The 9749-nt window shown below is 41.2% G+C and overlaps 1 protein-coding gene across 1 annotated transcript in view; it reads left to right on the top strand.

Moving 5' to 3' along the window:
• The first annotated feature begins 27 nt into the window (after nt 1-27).
• SNX9 (sorting nexin 9) overlaps nt 28-9749 on the top strand; it is a 65876-nt gene continuing 56154 nt past the window's right edge. Inside the window, exon 1 of the mRNA XM_068938608.1 lies at nt 28-213. Within this exon, the coding sequence (XP_068794709.1) occupies nt 202-213 (12 nt within the window). The 5' untranslated portion in view covers nt 28-201. The remainder of the gene's footprint in view (nt 214-9749) is intronic.

Below are 9749 nucleotides of genomic sequence, written 5' to 3'. Positions count from 1 at the left end.
GCCCCCAGGCGGCGGCGGTGACGGTGGTGGCGGTGACGACGACGACGGGGGGGGACGCTGAGGAGGAGCTGCCTGCGCGGCCCAGCGGGCGGGCGGGCCGGACACAGCGAGCGAGCAACCGCGGCGGGGAGGGGAGGGGAGGGGAGGAGAGAGCGGAGCGGCGGCCGGGCCGGGCCCGGATCGCACCGCACCGGCAGCGCCATGGCCACCAAGGTGAGCAGCCGGCGGCGCCCCCTGCGCCGAGCAGGCCCCGCGGAGGGGGCTCGGCGGGCGGTGACCCCCTGTGGGGGCGGCGGGAGGCACCGTGTGGGCCACGGCCGCGTTTCGGGGCCCGGAGGGAGGGAAGGAGCGGGGGGTGGGGTGGGGGGGCAGTGCCCTCGCCGCGGGGGCTGGCGGAGGTCCCGCTTCCCCGCCCGGGCCTCGGCCGCCGGGGCAGCGCCAACTCCGGCCAAGGGGGAAAAGTTGCCTTCGGCTGCGTTTCCGCCCGCTGCCCCCCGTCCCTCGGCGGGGCGGCGAGGCCGGCGGCGGCCTGGGAAGGGGCGAGGTGCGGGGCCGGCCTGGCCCTGGCCCTGGCGGCCTCGCACTGCGGGGCGGAGGGAGAGATGTGTAACCCGCCCCCCCTGCGGTGTTGTCGCGTACCTGCCCGACAAAATAAGGTTACCGAAGGGGAGGCCGTAAGTGGTGTTTCCGAGCGGCTGATAAAAAACCTGCTCGGTGGTCATCAGGCACAGGGGCGTGCTGTGGGTGGGTGTTTTTTTTTTTTCTTTCCCCCAGTGGGAGTCTCAAGTCTGTAGTTTGCGACTTGTTAATAATAGGGTCCATTAAAAAAAAAATTGCAGGAAGTGAAATTGTTTTGCTCTGTTCTTCAACAGTGTCTGTTGTTAATGTAGCTATCAAAATTAGTACATCCTATCCGAAACTGATCTCTTTCTAAATTAGCAATATTTATTTACTATATTAGTGGATGAAAGTGGTAAAACTGGCTTGCCTCTGCTTTGTGTAGGTGTGAGTTAACATCCACAAACAAATGTCATCTGTAAGTTGTCTAAATATTGCAGAAAGCTTTCTGGTATTTGAAGTAGTGCTTTCAGATTCGCCTGATTCAATAAACTTGGCCTGTAGTTTAAAAAACTTCCTTTAATAAAAACTGTTCTCGGGCACGACATCATTTATTCATACTGTATTTCTCAGTATTTGGGAAATCCGTATCTTAAATATATTGAACCTCATATATATGTAGCAGTCTCAGTAACCATTGAAGCAGATGGTTATTCATGCTCTAGTAACATTTTTTTTAGAAGCACAGAAGAAAGTGGTTTAGGCTTCAAAATCATTTAGACACTTCAAGAAGTATTAGTATAGTGAACTCTGTGTTCCTGTGTGCTCAGGTTTTAGAATATTGTTAACGGACTCAGTGTTAATATTGGCTGTTTCCACAGAGTTGTGGGGTGTGTGTATGAATAACATGTAAACACATGTAGCTATGGCAGGTAGTAAGAAAAGTTCAATTGCATACTATTATGCACATATATAGAAGTAATGCATATTATCTGCTAAGCATTTGGAATATGATACTGTTTATCATCTAATCTTGAGGACGTGCGGGACTGCTTATTCTGTGCCTAATTAATGAAGTCATTTTATTCATACATTTGGAAACTTGCACTTTGATTTTTCTTGAAATAAACTTTTGGAGTCGTGGCCTCAGAATGATGGGTATGTGAGTTCTGACTTGCTAGCAGTACTTTATTGAAATTAGGTGAGGAAGATGCAAGTATTTGGGTTTTTTTTTTATTCTACACTTTGCAAGTTATGGTAATTTACTTTAACTTGAAGGCTGATGTAAGGAAATGATAGTTAGCAAAGACTTTTTTATTTTGATATACTGATAACAGAGCAGAAGCTGACCTTATTTTCTGTAAGCTTGACCCATAAGGTATGTCACTCTCTGCTAATTATCCTATTCTGGATTTTAATTGGTTAAACTTTTTATAATGTCAGCTGTAAAAAAAAAAAAAAAAAAAAAAAAAAAAATTTTTCCTCCCCTCAACAGTGCAAGGGAGTGACTGACAATAAACAGTGTTTAGGAACTCGGCCAACTAACCAGTTACTATTTCACTCGAAAAATAAGATTTATTTTTTTTTAATTGTAAACAAACTTCCCACCTTCTACTTCCTCTCCTTCCAAAATAGTTTAGTTCTATAAGAAATACACAGTATGTTGGAGTTGCACATAGAACATTAACAAGGCTAAACTATGATTAGTCTCTTGGACTGTGAATTTCTCAAACTTCAGTGGCATTTGAACCTACACACCTGGCAGAGATATCTGGCAATCAGGTCTGCCTGTACTGTGCAGGCTATTAGTATTTCTTGAATTAATTCATGTTTTACCTAGAATATATTTCCAGAGGTGAGGAGGGGTTCAATCTAGATTTGCACTGTTTCAGTAATTGAAAATCCAGCCTGTTTCTTCTTTTTTTAATTAAACCATCAACTCTTTTGCTGTTGACACTTGTTTTACTTTGAAACTGAACTTGCCTAGCTTCTGTTTCCAGTTTTATTATCCTCTTTTCTACTAGCTATAAAAACACTTCTGTCCAATTGTTAGAGTTTTGCTGGGGTGAGAGGGAAAAGACTGGCATTTCTTCCATAGCGCGTTTGTAAGCTCTGATCAGTTTGCTTTCTAGCTCCCACTCTGATAAACTGCACCAACTCAACTCCTTGAGTTTTGCAGTGTGAAGACATGGTAACAGTCTTAAGACTGTGATCTCCTGGCCCTTCCCTATACCATTTAAGCTAATGTGATTTTCTATTGCAATAATGCAAAGTTTTTAGAGGATAAGACTGCTATTTCTATCAAAGAAGGCCTTTGCTAATGCTTTCCTAGATATTTGTTTAACTGCAAAGGAAGCAGTCTTCTGAAATGAGGCAGGGATGATTGCAGGGCTAAATCCTGTGAAGGCTGTGGCTCTGTCTGATATGAGCTGCTCCTTGCCACCACTCCTTCTGCCTTGCTCCTAGTCCTGGACTCTCTGAACTTACTGGGAGTTGACTCCAGTGCTTGTCAGGCCTGTCTCCGAGCTACTGTAGCTTGCTAAAATAGCGTGCACAAAAAAGAGAGGGGGAGGGGGAAAAGGAAAACATCCTAGGTGAAAATGGTGAGACAGTTTCCTCCTGTTTTAGAGAGGAAAAGTGGCTGACACTTTGCTCAGAGCCAACACTAAATCTCTGGCAGGGGAGAAGAGCCTTCGTGGTGGAAGGTGGAAATATAAGGGGAAAATGGGAAAAGGAGAATCCAAGCCTTTTGGTGGCAGTTCTTTGGCTGGCTGCTTGTGTATCTTTACTGTAACTTGGCTGTGGCCTTTCTGTTTCCTTAGAGGCTTACTCAAAGTCACATGCATCAAAAATTGAGCCATGTTTTTTAAAAAAAAAAATCATTGGATTGTTTAGGAGATCCCAGCTTCCAGTGTTTTGAGGAGTGGTAACTTTACTGAGTCTTACTTTACAGGTAGGCAATTGCCAATCCCTGTTTAAGGACAGATGCATCAAGCTGGATACTTTATTTTGGATGCTTCCTTCAGACACATTGACTTTAGCACACTGATTCCTTATTTTAAACTGTGCATAAAAAGAAGGCAAAAAGTGCCCAAGTGTAAAAGTATATAATGATGTTTAAAATTTCCAAACACAGATCAGATTCACGTTCTTAATACTTTTTTTTTCCTCCTACTTCTTGATGACTTTAGCCTTTCCTTGCTCTTCTTTCCTTGCATGAACTTGGGACTTCGCAAACTGTAGCAGATTCTTTTGTTTGAGTTTTGTTGAATAGGGAGAGCTAGAAATGTCAGGAAGTGATATGCTGACTTTGAAATAATGTGCTCTCTACCTCAGGCTATTTTTAGAGGCATTTATTATTTAGTAATATAAGCAATTCTTTTTCTGAATAAGCCTGATGTTTTGCACTTTGAAGTCAAAATTTCAGAAGAGATAACAAGCAAAGCCAGAAGGTGAAGTGCATGCTGATGGTCAAGACTGGTCTTCTGGAACCTGTGCTGCTAGTGTACAGTGAAGGTGTTAATTTAAAAGTTGAAGTTGGGATTAGAAACTGATCCTTCAAACTCTGATTTATAGGAGTAGTAGTGCTGAAGTTAGTGACACTACTTTCACAGGTTGAAGATAAGTGTTGATGAATTCCATGAGGTTAGACCCCTGTTGGTAAGATTATTGAGGCTTTTTGTCCCTCTGTAACCTTGGGCACCTGTACCTCAGTGTTATGTTCTGTATTGTTTAATGCCCTGTCTATTTTAAGAACTCACTTGTTTGATTCTGTTTATAGGACTGGGCCCTTTTTTGTGGGAGGAAGTCCTTTGAGGTGAAAGTTCTTAGAATGAATACCGTGTTCTTAAAAGAAGGTCTAGCTTTGCAAGTATTTTGAATACATGGGGATATGTTGTTGTTGTTCAAGGCTCTTTCGTACATCTAATTGCCCTAAAATATCTCTTAAATGTTGTTACATAGTTGAATTTAGCATGATTGTGCATGATTTAGCATGGTTCCTCAACTGTGTTGAGGAAAGATCATGAAAGTTTGGGGGGGGGGGGGGGGCGGAAGAAATAATGGCACTAAAGAGATTTAAAGATTACTTTTTTCAGGTGTGTATCCTTCCTGTCAGCTTGCTTTCTATTCTGTATTGTTCTTCCCAGTGCAAAGCTCTCTGAAAGAAGTCTCACTCTGAAGCGTTCTCAGTTGTGTCATCATGAAACTGTTTGTATGTCTGCCTTAATCAAGCAGACCCAATTCTCACTGTTCTGATTTGCAGCTGGAAAGTGAGGTGTATCCCTCAATATGCTAAATGTTCCAAAATACCAAACTTCATATTACACAAGTCTGTTTTCTGTACTGTCATCACGTTGAAAGTCAAAAGTCTTTTCTAGGAAGTCATACCTTAAGAAAATATTCAGTTAACAGATCTTAATATATTTGTGAGTTGAAACTTTCCCGTGCAGATCACGTCGTAATCCAGTCTGTGCGTTCCACTGTTAGAAAATACAGCAAATCAAGACTTAACCAACCACAATCTTGTCATTCTTTGTGTTTTGATCTATCACATCCTATGTCTGTAAATCCTTTCAATTTAATTGTCTTAGTGGTATGAAAAGTTGCTTATTTTTAACTTAAAACTAAATAAATGTGAAAGTGTTTCTTGGGTTTTTTTTTTTTTTTTAAGTCCTAGGGAAGGTGAAAATGCATAGTAATGCAAATTTAATCAAGTCTCTGACCTAGTGATACAGTGAGATGTCAGGATGAGTTAAACAGCACAAGAACAACTGGCACTGTATTGCTTTATTAAGATACAGATTTTTCTGCTCTCTTGTCTCTGGCTTTATGGCTGTTTGAAGCTTTGTGGTAAATGGGTTCCTTTACATTCCTGCAATTACTGGCACAAGGCTTCTTATTAGAAAACCTGATTCTGTGTAACTAAACTCTGTTAGGAAGCTGGAGAGGTGATTAGAATCTGTATGATGTTATGTTATGCTTGGGTAGTGATTCCTGTGACTCAATTTTTCAAAGTTATTTTAAGCACTTGGGGATTGAGTCATTGGAGACTCATTACCAGAGGTGGTTACTTAAAAATATGATTCTAGCAGCTAAAGAGAAGGAAGTCTGATATCAGATGTGGTAAGTTTCCTCTGGTTTACAGACTCAGTGATTCAAGTGTTCGCTGTGGTAGATTTTCTCCGTGTATTATTTCAGCAATCATTACAGTTTACTGCAGCTTTGTAATAAAGTTTATTTTACACTGTTGTTTTGATATTTTCCCTCTGTGAATTGCCTTCCTCGTCTCAAACATCTGATCTTCATATCTTAAAATCTCCTTGAATATGAACATGCACGCATCCTTCTATCTATACAGTTTTCTTATCTGATTAGGAACATGCAGCAAATTTCAGAGGCTGAAGCTTACAGATGGGGGGGAAAAATGATGCAAGAGCTTTTTTCTTTTATGTGTGTTGGTTCCCACCTGTATTATATTTACAAGCAATTGCAACATTGGTGTTGGAAGAGGTCTTTCAAAAGTTAGAAAAGCATGTAATAGAGCTATGGAATAGGGGGAGTGACTTGTTTCAACATGCACCACAGTAGGACAATCAACATTTAGGTATCTAGAATTATTTAGAGGAAAGAAATGACTGTTGCGGTGTTCCACATTTAAAGCTACAGCTGTTCTAGTGCAAAGCATGCTTCACAATTAATTAGAAGTTCATTAAATTTCACTTGACATTTTTCTGTTGAGAGGCGCAAATATCAGAACTTGCTTTTACTTTTCTTTAGTTGTATTCTTGCTTTCTCAGCAGTTTATGATCAAAAAGGCACTTCCCAAGTAACATGAAATTCGGAGAAGAAACAAAACTTAAGTGCTACTGAGGAGAGAAAAAGTATATGCATCTTACGTACTGGAAGAGCTCATTTGAGCTCTGAGCCTTATCCCTCTTCCTCCGAAGCAGACTTTCTGTTTGAACTTCATATAGCTAAGAAATCTCTGCGAAAAGAAAGCAATTAAAACTAGAATCATGTAACTGACAGTACCTCTGTGCAACCCACAGTAAATGAAGAAAAGGCCTGAGATGTAGCCCTTCTTGTAGGGAGCTGCCTCCGCGCAGCGCAGGCTGCTCGGTACTTGTGAGAAGACATTCAGAACATGGCATGATATGAAGGGCACAGGGACTGTGCTGGGCACCACTTATAAAAGGGTGCAGTGCCCACAGAAAGCACCCTAGCTACAGTCAGAAATCGTCCTAGGTACCATCAGAACGGTGTCTGTGTGTGTGACCAATTCTTTTGTCAGTTAAAACTTTTAATTTCTTCTTGTGTTTTAGAGCAGCTCTAAAACTTCAGCCAAAGCAGGCTGAAGGCAGTGCTCCATTCTCTGGGCTGTGCCTCGTAACGGAAACTGCTGTACAGGAGGGTTTTCCAATATGCAAAATTGATGGCTGGAAAGAAGAGGGGGCTGTAGGAAGATGCTAGGCAATGCAATTTGAGGGAGGACCCTTGAGCCGGAAGCAAAGCAGCTGCTTTTGGGGATGGGCAGTGATGCCTGACCTGGGGTTTCTGCAAGTGGGACTTGCCCATGTGAAATCGTTCCGTACGTTCTCACCAGAAGTGGGACTTGCGCGCAACTTGCTAATGGGCGTTTTCTTATAACTTACCTTTGCGTTACTGACTTTTGCTGCGACTTGCCATCTGCTCCTTCTTGGCACAGGAACCCATTGTGTTTTCTTTTGGGTATTGATACGGTCTATTTTAATACAGTAGGTTTTGAACTTGCTTTGCTTTCCTCAGCCTTTTCAGACTATGATTCTCAACTTTCTGAGCTGAAATAAGTCGTCCTCTTGATTCTAGTTAAATTCAAGCTAAATTAGCACTTGTTCTCCTGACTGATTCTCCTAACTGGCTAATTTTCAAGAAAAATTATAAATTCTCTTAGGATGGCTTTAAGCTGGTTCTCTATTCTGTGTGTTTTTCTTTGTCATGGTTAGAGGGTGGATTCCAAAAGAAAGACCATTGGTATAAGAGCATTATATTTATTTTTTTTTCTGCTAGTTCTGATTTAAATTCTGAGATTCCTTGAAGAGCTCTCACAATTGATCTTTCTGGTGCGCTAAGGCCTTAACTGGGCACAACTTAAGTTTTGTCCTAGAACTTACTCAGATCTGAGAATTAAACTTAAATGCTGTATTTCCTCCACTGCAATAAACAGTTCTTTTCTTTTTTTTTTTTCTTTGAGGTAAGATGCGAGCATATAATTGTTTCATATGTTATGGTGATTTTCAGTGTGGATAATGCACACCTGATTCCAGCACAATTTTATCAGCAGTACTGTCACTTCCTCCCTTAGTAGTCCTGTACTTGTTTTCTGGAAGTGATTGATTATGGAATATAACATTAAGTAGCTTTCTCCCTGTGAATAACTAGATCATATTCCCAGAACTTTGTATGTGGGTGTTTAACTGTAACTGTTGTATCAGCAGCTCTGTTGTATCCAGTAAGCATCCAAATTTTCCAGTAATCTATAAAGAAGTAACAGTTCGAACTTGCTGCCATGACTTCTTTCATTGTTTCTGTCACCATGACTGTTTCTACTAGAAGAAGAATTTGCTTGGTGTCCAATTTAAAGTAATTCCTAGACAACAGAAGATGGAGGTTTGTAAAGGTGGAACTTGGAATATTGCATGACTTCCTGAAGTGTGGTGTGTGGTTCTAGTTCTGTCGTTAATTCTCCCCCCTCCCTTTTTTTTCCTTTCTTTAAACTTAAAGTGGGATAGGGAAGTGCTGCTGATCTTAGTGCTAATGCACACTGCATTGCCTGTGACTAACGTTCAGTTTAAGTGCTGGATGTTCTTTGGCCAGCTCTAACAGAGCTTTGTAGCTGCAGTTTAAGGTGAATAGTTTGTAACTGTACAGGGTCTTGTGCTTTTCTATTGAAAGTATAGAAAATTCTGAAATAGTTCTAAGCCTGCGTGTATTAGAACACAAAACGTGCACATTGCCCATTTCTGAAGTTAAAGTAACTTAATCTGATGAAATGGTGATGTATTTATGCTGGTATAATAGTGTTCTCACTTGTTGTCATAATATAAAAATTAATAATTTGAACTTTTCTTATATTTAGCTTTCATGAAGGTTGGGGTTTTTTGTTTGGTTGTTTTTTTTTTCTTTTTTTTTTTGGGGGGGGGGGGGACGACTAAGAGATCCCAAAACATTAGTGACCTTAATAGTGTCCTTAAGAGTTAGCAACAGATTTTAGCAGGATTCCAAGCTGAGACTGTCTTGCTGCATTTTAAGTTCTTTCCTTGATGTATTCTGTTAGCATATTTCTGAGCACTCTTTTTCCTATGAATTTTATCAGTATTTAGGACTTCGAAGTATTAAGTGTATTGCCTTTTGTATTTTACAGGTCAAGCTCTATTTGAAATAGCATCACTTTAACATGCAGGTTGTCCGTTTTACTAGGGTTCCCCCCGCCCCCATCCTCACTCCTAGAATGGCCTTTGCAGCTGGTACCCTGAAATTCTCACCAAATGAACATACAGGCTGGCACCTCTAATAGTGTTCTGAGTCTGAAGAGACTTCAAGATCCTTAGATAACCTTAACCCAACTTTGTGTCTCCAATTATTGGAATAATTACTGTTCTATAATCTCCCCTTTCATAAAGGAAACACTGTTGTGTAACTACAGGCTGTTGGAATGAGTAGGTCACAATGTGGCAGTTTTTCTGGATGAACACTGCAGACTCTTTTTCTGAAACCTTTACCTCTTACTTGCTTCATTGCCTTTGGGGACAGACCTGTGGAACAATCAGTCAGTATTGGATCCCCAAAGTTTTGAGGCAGATATCGGGGGAGTCAGCGCAGCGGACTTCTGCAATATGCACCTAAATGTTGGTTCAGCAAACGGCAGTTTGGTTTCAGAGACACAGTCATGACTGAATCTAGCCAGAGACTTGAATCACACTTGAGATGAATACATCCTGCCGAGCATGTGTAACTACAAAGCCATACTCTCCTTGCTCCGGTTGTATGTCCTGGCATAACTGGAGTTAATCTTTTCATGCTTGAAACTGTTTAGTCCACAGTCTATACTGGGACCCAGAACAGAGTCGTATTCGGAAAGGAAAAATATGACGAACTCTGGGCATTTGGAACAGTGCAATAAATAGATTCTGAAAAAGTCACCTGGTGTAGTT

The sequence above is a fragment of the Struthio camelus genome, chromosome 3 (genome assembly GCF_040807025.1).
Source record: "Struthio camelus isolate bStrCam1 chromosome 3, bStrCam1.hap1, whole genome shotgun sequence".
Lineage (NCBI taxonomy): Eukaryota > Metazoa > Chordata > Aves > Struthioniformes > Struthionidae > Struthio > Struthio camelus.
The sequence above is the reverse complement of the archived record's forward strand: the minus strand, read 5'-3'. Positions and strand labels throughout refer to the sequence as shown.